Source organism: Mirounga leonina, unplaced genomic scaffold (assembly GCF_011800145.1).
Source record: "Mirounga leonina isolate KUSES-001 unplaced genomic scaffold, KU_Mleo_1.0 Mir_91, whole genome shotgun sequence".
Lineage (NCBI taxonomy): Eukaryota > Metazoa > Chordata > Mammalia > Carnivora > Phocidae > Mirounga > Mirounga leonina.
In genome coordinates, this window is record NW_023270839.1 from 30,077,458 (window position 1) to 30,098,209 (window position 20,752).

Consider the following 20,752-nt stretch of genomic DNA (forward strand, 5'->3'; position numbering starts at 1 on the left):
ATCTTTGCTGGTCAGTTCCCTCTTTTGATTGTCCATGTTTGTAAAATGTCACATGGGTTCATCACTGGGAAGCAAGGCAGCCACCCAACTACACACTTTGCTGTGTGTGTAAACTGAACAGGTGAGCACCAGCAGACTTTGAAAGAAGCAATGTAATTGATCACTGATGACATATCTGTTATTTATGTAGTGATTTGTGGACTAAAAACTAGCAGCAAAGTTTGTACTTTATGCAATGATACACATTTACTACACCATGATAAGTGAAATCTGAACCTGTTTTTTGGGACAGGGGTGTTATTTTACTAAACTATGGGAGTTGAAATCTGGGCATATCACACCATGTAAAGTGAGTACTGCCTGCACATTTAATCAATGAATTGGTCCTTTAATGTCTATCAAAATAACATCATAAGTTTATTATATAATTGGAGATAAAGTGTGTGAATTATTAATATTAATATTTCCTGCCATTATGGAATATAGTTAGGAAGAAAAAAAAATATCTGTTTAATTAACTATAATACCAGGCACAGCATGACTGCTAGAGGGGTGGTATAAACAACCGGCCATGAAAGCAGGACCTGGAGTCCTAAAGTGACGATCGTGAACAGCATGACTATTAAAGCAATAATGGCAATGATTAATGCTTTTAAACTACTTCCTAACTCTACTTGTTTAGGGTTATGACACATTAAGAAGTCAATTCTCAAGCCTATGTTTGACTTGATTGAGCAGTAAATTTCACATTTTGTGTTAGAAAGGGAAATGTGTATTTTTAGAGTCTAGTAAAGTTTCTACCTAGGCAGTTTCACAGAAATGTTCATTCAATGCTGAGTACATAAGTGTGATTTTAATGTTTTTCTCTTCCCAATGGAACTGTCCATATCTCTTTAGGGAACACACACACACAGACAGCAGGTACATGTAGAACACTGCAGAAAGCAATTTGTAAAAGAGGAAAACATATCTGTGCATTTAAACAGTACCTTTTAAAAGGTTTTAGGCAAGTCTCATAAGCTGTTACTTGTTTTAAAACAGTATTAAATTTTTCCTCCAAAATAAAGGCGGCAAACAGAAACTCAACTTTCTTAACTAGAACTTTAGTATTTCCTGCCATTAAAATCTCTCAAATTCTTTAACAACACAATTAAAGACTTTAAATTAACTTGGCTATTAGAATTCAAATGAAGAAATGACACCTCCTGGTGATGTCCTGATGGAAAGCTTTTCTCAATTATAAACATATTCAATCAATAACTTGCCTGGCCATCATTTCATGTTGTTTACTCTGGGCAGAAACCATCATTTCATGATGTTTACTCTGGGCTGTATCACTGCTCATAGAATACATACAAGACAAGCCATACAAGTTTTAACCACAAACCCAAGCACTGAGCAGGCTCTGGTCCTTAGTAAAACAATGACAAATATGCAAACTGGATGCATGCATTTTCACTGTCCCTTAGAGGCCTTTTCCCAACAACTGTGATTTTAACAGTAGTTACAAAAACAAACAAAAAACCTTTGTTAATAAAGAAAACTCATTTCACCAGATTCTTGGTTAATAAATGATTTTACATTATAAAGAAGGAGTTTTCCCTATTAGACATTTGAGGGCTCTAAAAATCTGCCATCTCTATTCTACTCAACCCAGAAAGTCTTAGTGAAGGAAATAGAATTCCAAGGTTGTTGGGCAGAGCGTCCATCATTCTGGATTTATCTTCTTACAGTCTTTGATCTAGATAACCAACCATAATGTCCATATTTTTTTCATAATTTTTATATGTGGGCATTATGCATGAATCCTCAAGGAATTTAATAACTTTGAAATATTCCCTTATTAAGAATTGAATTATTATCACAATAAACTTGGAAGCATTTCCTAGCAGCTGTTAAATGCAAGGCTCAAAATATTCTATATATTCTTTAATTATCTCTTTTTAGCCTCACCACAGTGTTGCCAGATAGGTGGTTTTATCCCCACTTTAAAAATAAGAAAATGAGGGCGCCTGGGTGGCTCAGTTGGTTAAGCGACTGCTTTCGGCTCAGGTCATGATCCTGGAGTCCCTGGATCGAGTCCCGCATCGGGCTCCCTGCTCTGCAGGGAGTCTGCTTCTCCCTCTGACCCTCCCCCCTCTCATGTGCTCTCTGTCTCTCTCATTCTCTCTGTCTCAAATAAATAAATAAAATCTTTAAAAAAAAAATAAGAAAATGAAAGTTCATGGAGTTTTAATTATCTGTTAATGAGTGAGACCATCTGCATAATCAAAGCAGTATGATTCCATTGCCTAGGATTTTTAGTATTTGAAGAAATCAAGAATATAATTGCAGATTATTTATAGGATTAAAAAATGAACATATTTTTATAGTAGAGGTGTTTGGACAGGGCTTCATAGGATAACAGAGAAAGGATGTTCCCAACATGTGGTTTGTCTTGGGGAAAACATGAAGAAAGTTTTCAAGAATTAGGCTACTGTGAACAGCATGGACCCACAAATTGGATGAAGTAAAAGGTCATCAGAAGCATCCTAAGAAAGTGCTGGGTTTTAGGACTTGATTCATGGTACAGTGAGATGCAAGTGACTTTACAGAAGAGAATGGAATGATGAGAATGATCCATCTTTTACTCAAATGAGAGGACTTATTTCTAGAAATAAATCTGTGCCACTCATAGCCAAAAATTTAAGAGACTTCTCAGCCGCTCTGTGATAATGTCTCAACATTTCTGTGGCATTCAAGGTACCAAGATTTTCATAAAAGTTTCCTCTTGATACTCCCTCATCTGTGTTCCATCCATACTAAACTACTTGCAGTTTCCAGGATGCACCATTCTGTCTGATGCATATGCTTTCATGCTATTTCCTTGACTTCCTTTGTCTAAGAGATGAACTCCAACTCAGCCTTTAGGAAGCTCCTTAACGATTTTCTCCTCTGTGAAATTCCTAAAAGTAATAGTTGCTAAGAAATTAGTGTCTATATTTTAAGCCCTGTTCCTTGCCTCAAAGACTGTCTCATTGTTCCACAAAAGAGTATTGGGAAAATACTAGAAGCATTTTCATTAAAGTTATGAGCAAATCAAAAACATTAATTCTGTTAACCAAAGTCCCAACACGTATCTGATGGCACACCCCGATTAAGATTATTTGGAAAGGATTTAATAAAGAAACTATGTAGAAAGGTATAGGCAGGGGATATAAAGAAACCAGAAGAAAGAGTGAACTATTGAACTATTCCTTGCATTAACAGTAACAAAGGAAGAGGAAGCAACTAGAACCTGGAAAAATATTGTCACCTAGTGAGGGCTGCTTGAAGGAAATTATGTTTGGTTGCAGGATTCAGTTAGCACAAGGTGAGCCCCCAGGAAGGAGACTAAAGAAATAAATACCTGACGTGACTCTCTTTCCTCCTTCTAATCTCTTGCCAGGGCTTCCCTTTGGCCAGACCCAAATAGACACTAGAGTATAGAAGACACCACTGAAATTGTCAGACAGCCCGTGAGGGCAGAAGGCAGAGTGAAAAAGGGTGGAAAATTAATTTGGAGAGCCAAATGGAGGATAACAAGCATATCTACTTTAAATACTATCATGTAATATAGACAAGCCATTAGCCAAGGCAAATAAGAGGTATAAAAACTAGAAAGGAAAAGTGAAATGTTCATTGATTAAAGATAATTTATTATATATGTGCAACACTCAAAGAATTAAGGGCAATCTTTCATTAAAAAATTCAGTTGGGGGAGCACCTGGATGGCTCAGTTGGTTAAGCATCAGTCTCTTTTTTTTTTTTTTTTAATTTTTTAATTTTTTTAAAGATTTTATTTATTTATTTGAGAGAGAGAATGAGATAGAGAGAGCATGAGAAGGGGGAGGGTCAGAGGGAGAAGCAGACTCCCTGCTGAGCAGGGAGCCCGATGTGGGACTCGATCCCGGGACTCCAGGATCATGACCTGAGCCGAAGGCAGTCGCTTAACCAACTGAGCCACCCAGGCGCCCCAAGCATCAGTCTCTTGATTTCAGCTCAGGGTTGTGGGATCGAGCCCCACTTTGGGCTCCGCCCTGGGCATGGAACCTGCTTAAGATTCTCTTTCTCCTTTTCCTCTGCCCGTCTCCCCTCCTTTCTCTCTCTCTCTCTCTCTCTCTCAAAAAGAAAAAAAAATCAGTTCGATGGATAAAAAAATTAACATACAATCATCACTAGCCTTCCTATTATCAACATAATGGAAGAAGCTGTCCCATTTAAAATAGGATAAGATAAAATACCTAGGAATAAGCTTTCAAAAATATGCAACATCCTGGGGCACCTGAGTGCAGTCAGTTAAGCATCTGACTCATGGTTGTGAGATCAAGCCCCATGTGGGGCTCTGCACCCAGCAAGGAGTCTACTTGAGATTCTCTCCCTCTATCCCTCCCATTAATGTTTGCGTGCTCTCTCTCTCTCAAATAAATAAATAAATCATTTTTAAAAAGCCTTTAAAAAATATGTAACATTCACACAAAGAAAAATAAAACATAATTGAAGTACACAAAAGAAGACTTGAATAATAGGAAGTTATATTCTATTTTTGAATAGGAAGACTTCATAAGGATATCACCAACTTAGGGATAATATAAAACTATCTTATTTTCCCAAAAAAGTTCTCATCTTTGCTTGTGAGCCCCACTTTCTACTACCTGGATACCTCCTTTACTGATATCACAATCCAGGTCTGTACCCTATTAGTTACTTGCACCATTAGAAAGTTATTTACATTTTTAAGACCTATTCCTGCTCACATTAAATTCTAATCACTTATTAGATTCAGAGCTCTCCTTATCTCCCCACAAGCAGGTGAAAATGGTGATGCTAGCAGTAAGGAAGGTGTGGGCTTCTCTTATCTGTACCTTTCTTCTTACCTTTGGTGGTGGTTTCTGTGTTGTGGAGGAGAAAGGAAGGAGAGGGAAAAGACAGGTGACTACTTAATTTCAGGAGTGATCATTTGTAGTCACTGTCTACTTAAGGGTCATTGTCTATTTGGCTAATGCTGAGGGCTGTTCCAGTTCATTGTCTTTGGGGAAGCAGAAGCTCGCTAGAGATGGCTGGTGTGAGACTCATTTCCAAATAGATCCTTGGGGCATTAATGGACTCTTCCAAGGGTCCAGACTTGCCCTCTTATTCCTGATGCACCTCACCTGTTTCATCATGCCACATTCTTCTGAGGTGCATGCATCTTTGCCCCATCTGTGACAATCCCTGACAAGGCTATATAGCCCATGACCGCATCTTCCTTCCCTTTCTTGTGCCCAACTCTGGCACTTCGAGCACATTCAGGAACCATTTCTCATACTTCCTAGCAGCCATGGATTTAAGGAGGTGGTTCTGGCACACACTGTGGCTGGTTGTCCCCTATTTGGCTCAGGTCATATTGTCTGCTAAGTAAGCAACCAATTCAAAGCTGAAATAACCATCTTGCTTCCAAGGATTAGGAGTGTATTTCTCTGGGAGTTTTCTTTCCTTTACCTGAGGTAAAACAAAACAAAACAAAACAACCATTTCCTATCCTCCCCTCACTTTCTATCCTTTAAACCTTTTATTATCAAATGACTGGGATGGGTGGGGTTGTGTGTGGGGGGGCGTCCTTTTGGTGAAGTGACTCTCATCAGGTCTTTTTGAAAAGTTCTGACCCAAATCAGTGATCCTCTGAGGGTATAAATTGGGTCTCTTAGAGCTTTTTATTTTCAGCTTTGGTTATTAGCCATTCATTCATTCATTTATATATTTTTAAAAAATAAGATTGTTAGTCTCATATATTGCATATAAATTATTACAATCTCTGTGGGACAACTCATGGATTGGAAAAAAAAAATATTGTTAAAATATGCATACTACCAAAAGTAATCTACAGATTTAATGCAATGCCTATCAAAATACTGATAGCATTTTTCACAGAACTAGAACAAATAATCCTAAAATTTGTATAGAACAAAGACCCCAAATAGCCAAAGCAATCTTGAAAAAGAACAAAACTGGAGGTATCACAATCCCAGATTTCAAGATATACTACAAAGCAGTAGTAATCAAAACAATATGGTACTGGCATAAAAATAGACACATAGATCAATGAAACAGAATAGAAAACCCAAAAATAAACCCACAATTATATGGTTAAAGCAGGAAAGAATATCCAATTGGAAAAAAGACAATCTCTTCAACAAATGATGTTGGGAAAACTAGACCACTTTCTTACACCATACACAAAAATGAACTCAAAATGGATTAAAGACCTAAATATGAGACCTGAAACCATAAAAATCCTAGAAAAGAGCACAAGTAGTAATTCCTCTGATACTGACCATAGCAACATTTTTTTCCCAAATATGTCTCCTGAGGCAAGGGAAACAAAGAAAAACTGTTGGGACTACATCATAATAAAAAGCTTCTTCACAGCAAAGGAAACAACAAAATGCAAAAATGACCTACTCAATGGGAGAAGATATTTGCAAATGACATATCTGATAAAGGGTTAGTATCCAAAAGATATAAAGAACTTAACTCCACACAAAAAACAAACAAAAAACAAAAACAAATAATCCAATTAAAAAATGGACAAAAGACATGAACAGACATTTCCCCAAAAAAATACATACCGATGCCCAACAGACACATGTAAATATGCTCAACATCACTCATCATCAGGGAAATGCACATCAAAACCACAATAAGATATTACCTCACACTTGTCAGAATGGCTAAAATTTAAAAAATTAGAAGCAACAAATGTAGGCAAGGATGTGGAGAAAAAAGAACTCTCTTACACTGTTGGTGGGAATGCAGAATGCTGCAGTCACTCTGGAAAACAGTATTGAGGTTCCTCAAGAAGTTAAAAATAGAACTACCTTATGATACAGCCATCACACTACTGGGTATTTACCCAAAAAATATGAAAACAGTAATTCAAAGGGATAGAGACACCCCGATGTTTACAGCAGCATTATTTACAATAGCCAAGTTATAAAAGAAGCCCAAGTGTCCGTTGACTGGTGAGTGGATAAAGAAGATGTAGTGTGTGTGTGTGTGTGTATGCATGTGTGTGTGTGTGTGTGTGTATATATATATATATACTATTCCATATATATATATGGAATATTATTCAGCCATAAGAAAGAATAAGATCTTGCCATTTGCAACAACACGGATGGATCTAGAGGGCATAATGTTAAGTGAAATAAGTCAATCAGAGAAAGGCAAACACCATATGATTTTACTCATATGTGGAATTTAGAAAACAAAACAAATGAACAAAAAAAAAGAGACAAACTGAAAAACCAACTTTTAACTACAGAGAACAAAGTGATGGATGGCAGAGGGGAGGAGGGGGATGGGTGAAGTAGGTGATGGGGATGAAGAGTACACTGAGTAGTGTCGTAGTTTTGTTGAAGCACTGTATTATATACCTCAAACTAATATAATGTTACATGTTAATTACACTGGAACTTAAAAAAATTTTTAAATAAATAAGAATCTGCTTTAAAAAATCTCTATGGGACAAAATTAAAGTTCCACCTACTTTGACAAGTAAATTTAACTTACAGAAATTATACTAAAAACTTGTAAATATGAATAATAAGTATTTATTATAGTTTGTTTATAATAGCAAAAGATAAACAAAAACATGGTTAAATAAATTATGGTATATTCACATAATGGAATAAAGGCCAAACATTATTTTAAATGTTTTAAATATTTCTGTGTTTTAATTATTTGTAAACGTTTCAGTGATTCACTTTCATGCAACTACTCATTGAACATTTACTTTGTAGTTAGTGCTGTGCTATTCCAGGCTATCTTAGAGAATAAGGGATAACTTTATACATATTGAAATGGAATGATCTATGCAGTTTTAGGTGAAAAGATAAAGATGAGTTTAAGGATAGTTAGAACTTATGCCCCTATATGTGGAAAAATATGTATGTTCATAGATGTTAATACATGTATATATATTAAGAGGTTGGTGTTATTATCCCTATTTTACAAATAAGAAAACAGACTTGAGAATATGGCAAAATCTGATCAGAGAACCAGTAGGGATGTAACTATGATATTAATTTAAAATTATCTGACCCCAAATCACAGGGACTTTCTGATACAGCATGTTAACCCTTGACTAACCTTTACCAGGACAGAATGGACTACACCTTTTTATACCATCAGTAGACCTTGCAAATATACATTATAGGTATTGCAGCATATAGATATAGGTATTGCAACACTGTGTTCATAGGTTGGTCTCTCCTGGCCTACTGTGGGCTTCATGAAAGCAGATGTTCTACAGAGCCATCTTTGTGGCCCCAGTGCTTTGGTAGGGCACATTGTAGAAAAGCTCTTTTAGGCATGAAAGGCAATAACACACCTTTGTACATAAGCAATAAATAGAGCTCAATTGGGCCTAGTAAGGCAACGGCAAGTTCTTCTAACCATACTACTACTAACAGGGTGTCTTATGATATCTGAGAACCATATGAAATTTTAGCTCAGTGGGCTAAATATGATTATACCAAAGCCTCAAATCTGCAGAGCAAATTTAATTTAATGAACATTTATCAATACCTATTATGTGCTATTAACGAAAAGAACCATTCATTTCCATGAACTTACTTTCAAGTCCCTTATGCAGAAAATGTATGTGTCTATTATTAAAGTAGCCTGGAAGTTTGAGCCAGTAAATGTCTGCTTATTTGCAGGTCGCCCCTCCAAAGATTCAGTGGGTCAGATATCTGTTCATGTGGACATCACCGCTACCCCAGGAACTGGAGAGCATAAAGTCACTGTAAAAGGTATATATCGAGTCCAGATAGACCAAACAGCCTAGTGGACTTTAACCTTTGCAATAATATAAAAAAATGTAATTTTTTCTTAGATATGTTTTTAAAAAGATTTAATGATTTTAGGGCATGCTCATAATTTTTTCATGAAACCAGAACTTTTGATCTAAAGCTGGAAAAAATCAATGGTACAGATATTTAGCCTATATTATCTGAAGTATCTAAATGGTTTAAATACATTGGAGATTACACTTCAAACCAGTATACACTGAACATTTTCTCTTGTTGATGCTAGGATATACATTGAACATTAGGGCTATGGTTGGCTCCATACCTTGTCAGATTTTATATATGAGGTCAGTATGTTCTTACTATTCACATTATCTACCTATTTACTTCTTTTTCTATGTGATTTTCAACAACGGGCTTGATTTTTTTTTTTTTTTAATGACTAGTTCAATCTATTGGTTTTAGATTGCAAAAATATAATCTGAATGCTGGGGTCATTTCAAAGGTGAAATTTAATGGTTAATTTTGCTCAGCAGAACCATATTCTATTTTATATTATTATAGACTTAGTCACAATATCCACCTCATTAAAAACCATGGCCTTCTGACACATTTTAAAATTGCATTGCCTAATGTATGTTTGCATTATAAAAGTAACACAGTTATAGTCTATAATAGATTATGTACAGTGTTGGTAAGTGGGCATGCCTACACTTGCCAGGGTCTTTAAATATTTTTCAAAAATATTTTGACACTACAGATCAAATGCCCAAAGTTTTGTGAACTTTTACAATAACTATTTTAATTATAATATATATTTTAACATTTTCAAAGGATGATGCAAGTGTACATTTAAGAATGTACATTTAAGAATTATTTGTGATGCCTGAAGTTAGGAAATAGCCATACCATTTAAGAATAAGTTATTGGTTAAATATAGGATGGAGTATCCATATAGTAGAATATTTGCAATTGGAAAACATATAATGGATTAGAAAGATACCCATGATAGACTTTAAAAATATAACTTATAAGGAGATGAACCATGAGAGACTATGGACTCTGAGAAACAAACTGAGGGTTCTAGAGGGGAGGGGGTGGGGGGATGGGTTAGCCTGGTGATGGGTATTAAAGAGGGCACATACTGCATGGAGCACTGGGTGTTATACGGAAACAACGAATCATGGAACACTACATCAAAAACTAATGATGTAATGTATGGTGATTAACATAATAAAAAATAAATAAATAAATAAAAAGGTTAATAAAAAAGTAAGAAAGGAGATCTCATACATCAAAAAAAAAAAAAAAAATTAACTCTAAGGACCAAAGGGGAAGATAAGATTCCACACATTTGTTTGCTAACATTTTGCATTCCTTTCCCTTTGTGGTTTTTAGTGATTGCTATTAATGACCTAAACTGGCAGACCACTACAATGTTCCGGCCCTTTGTGGAAGTTTGTATACTGGGACCTAACCTTGGAGACAAGAAGAGAAAACAAGGCACCAAGACAAAAAGCAACACGTGGTCACCAAAGTACAATGAAACATTTCAATTGTAAGTCAGGACCCGACTCACCTATTCAACCAGGCAATAGCCATTATACAGCTTAAACTTACTGAGGGGTGCAGGGTGGGAATGGCACTGGGCTTTGCGAAAGAAAGCAAAACTTATACGTTGATGTATTCCTGTTCACCCCTGATCCCAGCAAATTAAGACAGCTATGTTTTTAGTTCCCTTCCATTGCTCAATAGATGTTCAGTGCCTACCATGCATCAAGCACTATTGTAGGAATTTGGTATAAATAACAGAAGGTCTCTGCTGTCATAGAAGTTGCTTTCTAGAAATGAATAACATCATTGATGAGAAACATCAAAATCACAAATAAGCTGGGCACCTGGGTGGCTCAGTTGGTTGGGCGGCTGCTTTCGGCTCAGGTCATGATCCTGGAGTCCTGGGATCGAGTCCTGCATCGGGCTCCCTGCTCGGCAGGGAGTCTGCTTCTCCCTCTGACCCTCCCCCCTCTCATGCTCTCTATCTCATTCTCTCTCTCAAATAAATAAATAAAATCTTTAAAAAAAAAATCACAAATAAGCAAAAATTAATCATAGGATAGTACTATACAGAGAATTAAAACAGGCTGATGTAATAGATTGGTTGATTGGCTGCTTAGATTGCGTGTTCAGAAAAGCCTCTCTGAGCACATGACTTTTAAATCGAAACCTGAGGGGAAAAAGAAGAACCAGTCATGCAAGCAAGACGGTGGAGAGCATCTCAGGCCAAGCAAAATGGCTAGCGCAGAGACTAAGGCAGGAGCACACTTGGCATATTTAAGAAATAGTATACAATGGGCAAGGGAGTGAGATGAAATGAGTTTGAAGAAGTGGCCAGAGTACGGTACGGAGTAAAGGTGCACAGGACTTTGCTGTCAGGATAAAGGAGACTAGGTGACATTCTAAGGTCAATCGGAGGCCTTGAAGAATTTTCAGATAAGAACATGAATGATCTGATTTATATCTTTAAATGATTATTCTGTTTGCTATATTAAAAAAAATGATGGGAAAACAAGAGCAAACATGTAAAGATGAGTTAGAAGGCTATTGCAGTAGTCCAAGCAAGGGATAATACTGACTCACAGATGGTAGTAGGGAAATGGAAGTAAGGAGTAGAGAGATGGAAAGAAGTGGAAAGATTCTGGTTATGTACTGGAAGTAGATTCTATAGAACTTGCACTCGGCAGGAGGTAGCACATGAAAGAAAGAGTATATAAGTTGGGTTTCTGAAAATAATTTAGGACATTTCATCAAGACAGCCTTATTTACAAAGGAATTTACTAGGATGTGAGAATCGAAGGACTATAAGCAATAGTGATGTAAACTGGGGCTACTAGTGGTCAAGCTATTACCCCTGTGCATGTAAGAGAGGAAGATTAGTTACTAAGACTGGGGGAAAAATAACTTCATGTGTCATCAGCCACCGCAGAAAGAGCAGTGGCCTTTCCATGGAGGCAAACAGTACCCTAGAGGAAGCATCATACACAAGGGGCCAGGGAAATAGACTCTGACCTCATCCTCATCATTACTTCTGATTTCCTGAAGGGGCTTCCTTTTGGCCCAAACCAACTGGAAGCCACAGCATGAAGAAACTCTACTGATCCAGTCCTTAGGGGTCAGCATTCTTTTGCAAAGTACAAGGAAAAGGATGGAAAGTATATCCAGTTGAGGCAAATGGAAGTTATCTGGCACTGAATGAAATCAAAGATGACCTCTAGGTTTTGGGCTAAGCAATTGGGTACATAGTGATTTCTTGAGATGGGAGAATTGGAACAAGAGATGAGGAGATCAAAGATTGTTTTAAATATAATAATTTGGAGATGCCTAAGGTACATTCCAGAAGGGATATCCAATATATAGTTGGATCTAACTTGAGAATTATCTGCATATAGATATAATTGCATAAATCTAGAAGAGCTGACCCAGGGATGAAGAGAGGAGGACCCAGGACCAAGACTTTGGGGTTTACACATGCACACACACTTAGCTTACCAAAACAGTTTCTCACTGGCTTGGTTCTTTGCTTGTTTCACATACTTAGTTTCCCAGAGAATTTTCAGCACACTAAGTTCTGAATATTAAACTCTATTACCACTCATTAAAACTTAACCATCCTACCACATCTCTTAAAATGGCTGTAATAGATTAATCATATTCATAATCCCTGCTAATCAGCTCACAAGATTCCACGTATCTACTCCTCTAAATGACACACAAAAAAATGTGATCCAGTTAAAATGTCTTCTAAAAGTTTCTAGCAATTACTTGACTCATGCAAAATTGAGATATAACACTGTGAGGTACTAAAATCATGCACGATTCTGGGAAAAGGCAGCATTTTGATGCATTTTAATTCACAAGATCTGGCTCCTATCAAATTTTGCTCTTCTGTTCTTACCCATCAGGCTTCCATTTTCTTTCACTTTATTTCAGGTTGTCTCTAAAATAAGTGCACACTTCAGTTATCAGTGTTGCTCAGAAACAAAAGTTTGAATCTGCAAAATGTTTGATCTAAAATGTCACTTAGAAAAGGAAGGGATTTGGAAGCTCGTACTGCTGAGGAACAGATGTGCATTCATTAGAAAGTCAAGGAGATCTGAGGATGAAGTAAAATAAGGGGCAGGGGAGGATTATTCTCAGTGTATTACCTCTCAGCCTTCTTCATTACGCTCAGTTCTGCACTGAGCGTATTAGTTGGTATTAGTCGAGGCCATCCTCAGCCCCACACTTGACAGGTGTCTAACTGTCGCCATCGGAAAGAACTGGCATTGAAGCACCACGCTCTGGTGGAACTGATTTACTCTGGAGATTTGTATCTAATTTGGCATCTTGTGAATAGTCTTGTCTTTGTTAGCTTGATAGTCTGTGTTGTGTATTCCCCCGAGAAAAGGCTCCTAGATATAATAGCATATCCAGGATTCTGAGGTAAAGAAAAGAGAATGTAATAATTGATATTGAAATGGCATAGAAATTCTGGCAAGAAATACTACCCCTTTTCCTTGGTCTAGCCCCCACGATCCCTACCAACCCCATCCTACCCCTATATCAGTAGGAAGACCACACCTCCAAGAATTAAGTATAAGGTATTTTAATTAATGTTTCTATTAATATGCTTAATATCAAGAGAGTAAAGCATACTCAGATTTATGTCCTATTTTTTTTTAAGATTTTATTTATTTGACAGAGACACAGCGAGAGAGGGAACACAAGCAGGGGGAGTGGGAGAGGGAGAAGCAGGCTTCCCGTGGAGCAGGGAGCCCGATGTGGGGCTCAATCCCAGGACCCTGGGATCATGACCCGAGCTGAAGGCAGACGCTTAACGACTGAGCCACCCAGGTGCCCCTGATGTCCTATTTCTATATAGGCAAAGAAGTTTTTAAGTTAGATTGCTAAGCAATATCTATGTAAAAACAATCTAAAATGGAAATGATATTTACATCAGAGTTAAAATACACAATACTCCATTTTGCCAAATTACATGCTGAGGAATGGAGAAAACTTTTAACAGTATTTTAGAACTACATTGATCCCTAGGTGAAGTCAAGGTTTTGCTCAAAATTCTTATTTTTAATCCACACAGCATTCTGGGTAATGAAAACCAGCCAGGGGCCTATGAGCTTCATCTCTCAGTTAAAGATTACTGCTTTGCCAGAGAAGATCGAATTATCGGAATGACGGTAATTCAACTACAGAACATAGCAGAAAAGGGAAGCTATGGGGCATGGTATCCCCTTCTGAAAAATGTCTCTATGGATGAAACTGGTTTGACTATCCTTAGAATACTCTCTCAGAGGACCAGCGATGACGTGGCTAAAGAATTTGTAAGACTGAAATCTGAAACGAGATCTGAAGAGAGTGCTTGAAACAAATACTGCAAGATATCATCTTTGGGAATTCATAAACTCTGACTACTGCATGCATGTGCAAATACATGGGAATGTTTAGTTTGCCACGTTTCAGTGTTTGCCAGTACTCAAGTACAATGTCTACAAAGTATGTGGAAAACCTGCTGAACTTTTATACCAATGCTGGGCTTTGGGAAATTAATGTTCCATGAAGTGCCAAAATTATGATGTAAAGTGAAATATCCAGAGTATCTTTTAAAATGTTTCATTTCATTACCAATTTCTCATCCTTTAAACATACTAAAAAAACAATTCATTTTTTCGGTTTGTCCACTGTCTTTGTTAAATTCGCTTGTATTGCCCATAGATCAGAAAGCATTTGTTACCAAATTCTGTTTTATTTAGATTTACCTCATTGTAGATGTCATACAAGTAACTTTTTCTATCATAACTAGAAATACAGTCACTTCTAGAAAGTGTTTGTAATTTTATAGTTGCAGATCTATTGTGATGATTTTTGCATACAAATTAAAATAGAAAATGTGGGAAATATTTTATGCCGACCAATTTCCAACCTTTCTGAAATATCACTGTGAAGAAATGCTATTAAAGCAAACTTATACAAAGCAATGCTAAATAGAGTTTGTTAACAATGTTTGATATATTGACAAAACTTTGTTCTTTAAAACTGCCAAGGTCACATCACATTTGTAAAAAAAAAAAAAAGGTAAGTTGATACATTTACCATCTAGCATTATGTCTTGGCTTTACCAAATGTCATTCTTTAGAAAGTCATAGGATTAAGGGTCTAGAGATGCAGTGGAAGGTTTGTTTCTTCAAATTACCTATAATAAATAACTATACTGTTAGTGTTTTACCTCTGACAGTTATGACTATCTCCTTATTTACTTAGCACTTTACTCAGTTAAATGCTTTTTTCTTTTAAAAAAATATTCGACGATTTATACTGAATGCAGCATTACTATATATTGCACTGGAGCAAAAAGACATGTCTTCATTTATTTAGTGAAAAATGTAAACTAAGATCTGAAGAAACTGCTTATAATTTTGTAACTTATGTTATTTACAAGCCCAAAATGCATCAGATACAATAGGAAAACAACTTAATACAGCTTGGTACATTAAAATAGAACTAGATCGGATTTTGAATATGAAATAGTTTTTGAATATTTGCATTTTCTGTATTTTTATGTTTTGGCTTGTTAGAGACTGTATCTAAATACTTGGCTGCAGCACAGTACCTTGTAATTGTAACTTCTGGTCATAACTGTTAGTGGACAACATACACATGCAGAAACAAGAACCTGTTACAGTGATATGTTTTGTGAACAAGCTGGTCTGCTATGTTAAGGACAGAAATGACTGGTATCATGACTGTCAGAACCATTTTGCTAGTGGGTGTGAAAACAGACCAGTGAGATCCACTAATTCATGTTAAATTGTTAGGCAATTGCTTTGTTAATGACTTCTCCAAATGCATAGTACAAATGCTATCCTCTGGCATATGCATTAATAAATGGATGTATATTGAACACATGCAACACTATTATATTTTCTGCCTTTTTATTTCATTTATGCAGCATAAATTCATTCCTTAGGAATAAAAACCCCAGACTCTTTTTACTGGATAGAACACTTCTCACATTATTTGGTTCTAATGTCTCATTAAAATTTGAGAAAATTTGTCCAGGTGTTGTGTTCATGGAAACAGCTACTATTAAAGATAATGACACTGAACATAAGGAAGGACTAAGGTATCCACCTGTATATCTCTGAATATTGTTAAGCCCCACAAGGAAAACGCAACATTTAACATATAAACAAGCAACATTCTTAAATAAAAACTTATGTTACACAAGGTTTTATTATTTGATTGAATGATTAATTCTAGATTCATCTTACAATGATTTTACAGAACATCGACTTGAGCTCTTTAGGAGCACATTGCCATAAAGCATGATACACTTGAAGAAATGGCAATTTGGATTCGCATTGATCACTTACGAGCTAAGTATTTTTTTCCAGTATTTAATTGAATCTATTTATTCTGTCTTTTTTTTTTTTTTAAAGATTTTATTTATTTGAGAGAGAGAGAATGAGAGACAGAGAGCACGAGAGGGAAGAGGGCAGAGGGAGAAGCAGACCCCCTGCTGAGCAGGGAGCCCAATGCGGACTCGATCCCGGGACTCCAGGATCATGACCTGAGCCGAAGGCAGTCGCTTAACCAACTGAGCCACCCAGGCGCCCTATTCTGTCTCTTTTTTATACAATAGTATACAATATATATATCAAATGCTAATGGTGGCATTGTGAATTGAGTCTATTTATTAATATCACAAAGTACAGGTAATAATTTAGAAATAATTCTAAATTCTGCAGGCTCTGTTGTTTCTCCCAAGACACAAGCATTTCTGTTATCTCCAAAACAAAGCCTGTTGTGTTTACAGACCCAAATTAGTAATCACAGCATCACTGTCAACTGTAGGATCCATTACAATGTGTGGAAATTTATCTTATTCTAGATAAGATGCACAAAGATAAAGCTCTGTTATTCATTTACAGATAAACCTCACATTAGAAGTTCTTAAAGAAACACATGAAAATCAAATTTGGCCAAAATGAAGTATTTAAAACCATAGTGGAGCACTTACTAATTTAAAGGAACTCTGACGAATGATCATTTAAGTAATCAGATGTCCCCATCACAACCTGCTCTAATGCATCTCTTTCTAGGATAATTTATATATTGAATTTCCCTTAAATGAGGCATATTTATAAATGACAATTCTAGCCTCGTGTTTTTCATTTGACTTTAAAAAAAAAATGTTTGAAGCAAGCTTTACTGTCTCCTTTTAATTTCTCTAACCTATATAACCTAACTTTTTTGTGAAGTAATAGAATAGCTTCAATCTTTATACGTCAATAAAAATAATCATTCATACAGGAGTTGGAAACTATCCGTGGGTGGAGGTCTGATTTGTCTGATTCCCCCATTACCATTTGCAGAGTTCTTGGACACACAGGGGGGAGACTGCCTTCCCTAGCACTACCTGTACTCACTCCAGTACTTTGTTTGAAACAGCGGGCTCTTCCTCCCCGACTTCCAGCCCCCCACAGATCACTGGTCTCTCTGGTTGAGGCTTCTGGTGTTTGTTTTTTTTAATCCAAACCTAGGATATATCACTTAAGGGAGGACAAATTCCAATTTATGAATATCACATTAGATATATTTTAAATTATCCTTTTTTCCCACATCATGACAGCTATGAAATCAGGATACATTTTATAAACATTGGCGCATGATAGGTTGGTTTCTCTCCTTAATAATATATAAAAAAAATAGGTCATATTGCAATTAATAACTTCTTAGAAATAGTAAGTATATTTACAAAGATTTATATACATAGGAAAAGAAAGTGATGGTTATCTATATATATAAATATATATCACATATATTTTAAATTGCATATACTCTGTGGCTATACATTTGTGTTTTGACAGATTCATAGAATCGTGTTTGCTGAATATTTTTGCACTTACATTCAGGAGCTATATTGGCCCCTAGTTATCTTTTCTTGTTATGTTTATGTCTTGTTTTGGTATCAGGATATTTATAGCCTCCTAAGATGAACTAGGAATTGTTTCCTCCATTTCTCCTTTCTGGAAGAGATTATATAGAAATGATCTAAATGCTCCCTTAAAATTTGGTACAGTTCAACACTGAAAACACGTGGATCTAGATTTCTTCTTTATTGAGAGGTTTGAAACACCAAATTCAACTACCTTAATGAATATAAAACTGTTAAAGGTGTCTATTTCCCCTTGAGTTTAAATTTATTTGTGTCTTTTAAGGAACTGCTTTCACTTACTTGATCAAATTAATGAACATAAAGTTTCCATGGTATTCTTTAATTATCCTTTAATACCTGTAGGATCTATACTGATTTTCCCTTCTTAATTTTTATATTGGTATTTTAGATCTTGTCTTTCTATTTTGTTCAATCTAAGGACTTCACCTATTTCATTCATCTTTTAAAAGAACAAGGTTTGATTTTTTTTTTCTTTTTTCTGCTTTGAATTTCAATGTCTTCTCTTTATTATTTTCTTACATCTGCTTGATGAGGTCTTTTCTACTTCTAATTCATTAAAGTGGGACCTTAGATTATTGATTTGATACCCTTTGTCTTTTAAAATTTAAGCACTGATATCACAAATTTTCTTCTAGGCACTGCTTTAGCTTTATTTCACAAATTTTGATATGTTGTATTTTATTTTTATTAAGTTAAAAATATTTTCTAATTTCCCCTATGGCATCTTCTTTGATCCATGGGTTACATAATGTCTTATTAAATTTCCAGATACTTGGGAAATTTTTCAATTATTCTTCTGTTACTCATTCTAGTTTGATTCCATTTAGTAAAAAATATATACTTTTATGATTTCACTTTTTAAAAATTTAGTATGATTTATTTCATGACCCAAGATATGCATGGTGAGTGTTCCATATGCACTAGGAAAGAATGTATTTTGCTGCCGTTCATAGGAACTTCTACAATCAAGTCAAATTTATAGGTAGTATTCTTCAAATCTTCGATGTTTTACAGATTTTCTGCCTCTTTGGTCTACCAATTACTGTGAGAAAGATGAAGTCTTCAAATATAATTATGAGTCTTTCTATTTATATTTTCATTTCTGTTTTGCTTTGCATATTTTGAAATTCTGTTGTTAGGTATATATTCGTTGAGGAATATGATATCTTCTTGGTGAATTAAACTCTGTTATCATTATGTGATGTTGTCAATCTTTTCTACTGGTTATTTTCCTTGATCTAAAGTATACAATAACTTATATTAGTATAGCTTTCTTTTAATTAGGGTTTAAGTGGTATATCTTTTCCCCATTTTTTTCTTTTAAGCTATCTATATCACTATATTTAAAGTGTGACACTTGCAGACAGCACATATGTCCATCATTTTGCAATCCAATTTGACAATCTCTACTTAATTGGTGTACTTAGCATTTTACAAAGCTAATTAAATGGATTTTTTCTTGCCAAAAACCTGAGCTAAGAAATCTGAAATGAAAAGACTCATGATGCATTGGTCTTTTGCCTCCTTTACAGAAAGTCAGTTAAGCTACAAGTTTGAAAAATTACTATATATTCAAGCTGTAAGCCTCTTACTGTTAACATCTGGAAAAAGATATGACAGATCATAAAGTTTAAGAACTGAGAGGAATCGTGCAGATCATTTTATCAAAATTCTTCACTTAAGATTAAGCAACTGAGACTAGGAGAGATGTAATGACTAGCCTAATATCAGCCAGCTCATAGCCCAATAGGAACCTGGAATCCAGATGAGCTAATTTTGCTAAAGCTATTTTCTCTACCCCACTCCAGTACATTGTCTGGGGCACTTCTTATGACTCAGACCAGTCCTCAAGGATGGTCTCCAGAAAGCAAAGGGATAAACTTGGGGCAAATTATGATTATATACCAAAGTGGTATCTAAATTAGTCAGTTAATTCTCCCATTTTTTATAGCTATAATATTAGACGGTTGAGTAGTCTATCTTTAAAATGGAGTATTATAGGATCATATGGTATTTCTAGGTTTAATTTTTTCAGGAACTTCCTGTTTTCTTTTTTTAAAGATTTATTTTATTGGAGAGAGAGAGAGAGAGAGAGATGGAGCACGCACACATGGGGGGAGAGGCAGAGGGAAAGGGAGAAGGAGAGAAGCAGACTCCCCACTGAGCTTGACCCCTATGTGGGGCTCAATCTCATGACACTGATACCATGACCTGAGCCAAAATCCAGAGTTGGACGCTTAACCAACTGAGCCACCCAGGCGCCCCAGGCACCTCCTGTTATTCACAGTGGCTGCACCAACTTATGTTCCCACCAACAGTGCACGAGGGTTACTTTTACTTCACATTCTCATCAGCACTTGTCATTTCTTGTCTTGTTTTTGTTTTTTTTTATGTTAGCCATTCTAACAGGTGTGAGGTGATATCTATTGTTATTTTGATTTGTATTTCCCTGATGATTAGTGATGTTGAGCACCTTTTCATGTGTCTATTTGCCATCAATATGCCTTCTTTGGAAAAATGTCTCTTCAGATCCTCTGCCTATTTTTAATCGGATTGTTTGTTTCTTTGGTATTGAGTTGTATAAGTTCTTTATGTATTTTTCATATTAATCCCAAATTATATATAACATTTGCGAGTATCTTCTTCCATTCAGAACACTATCTTTTTGTTTTGTTGATGGTTTCTTCTGCTGTGTAAAATCTTTTTATTTTGGTATAGTCCCAATAGTTTATTTTTGCTTTTGTTTCCCTTACCTCAGGAGCTAGATCTAGAAAAATGTTGCTATGGCCAATGTCAGAAAAATTACTATATATGGTCTAAGAGTTTTATGGTTTCGGGTCTCACATTTAGGTCTTTAATCCATTTGGGATTTATTTTTGTGTATGGTATACGAAAGTGGTCCAGTTTCATTCTTTTACATGCATCTATACAG

At 35.8% G+C, this 20,752-nt stretch overlaps 1 protein-coding gene across 2 annotated transcripts in view; it reads left to right on the plus strand.

Annotated features, from left to right (window-relative positions):
• Positions 1 to 15,766, plus strand: part of UNC13C (unc-13 homolog C) — a 565,259-nt gene extending 549,493 nt beyond the window's left edge. For both annotated transcript variants that reach the window (XM_034993923.1, XM_034993924.1), the window contains 3 exons: positions 8,721 to 8,813; positions 10,209 to 10,368; positions 13,945 to 15,766. In XM_034993923.1, the coding sequence (XP_034849814.1) occupies positions 8,721 to 8,813; positions 10,209 to 10,368; positions 13,945 to 14,227 (536 nt within the window). In that variant the 3' untranslated portion in view covers positions 14,228 to 15,766. The remainder of the gene's footprint in view (positions 1 to 8,720; positions 8,814 to 10,208; positions 10,369 to 13,944) is intronic.
• Positions 15,767 to 20,752: the final 4,986 nt, after the last annotated feature.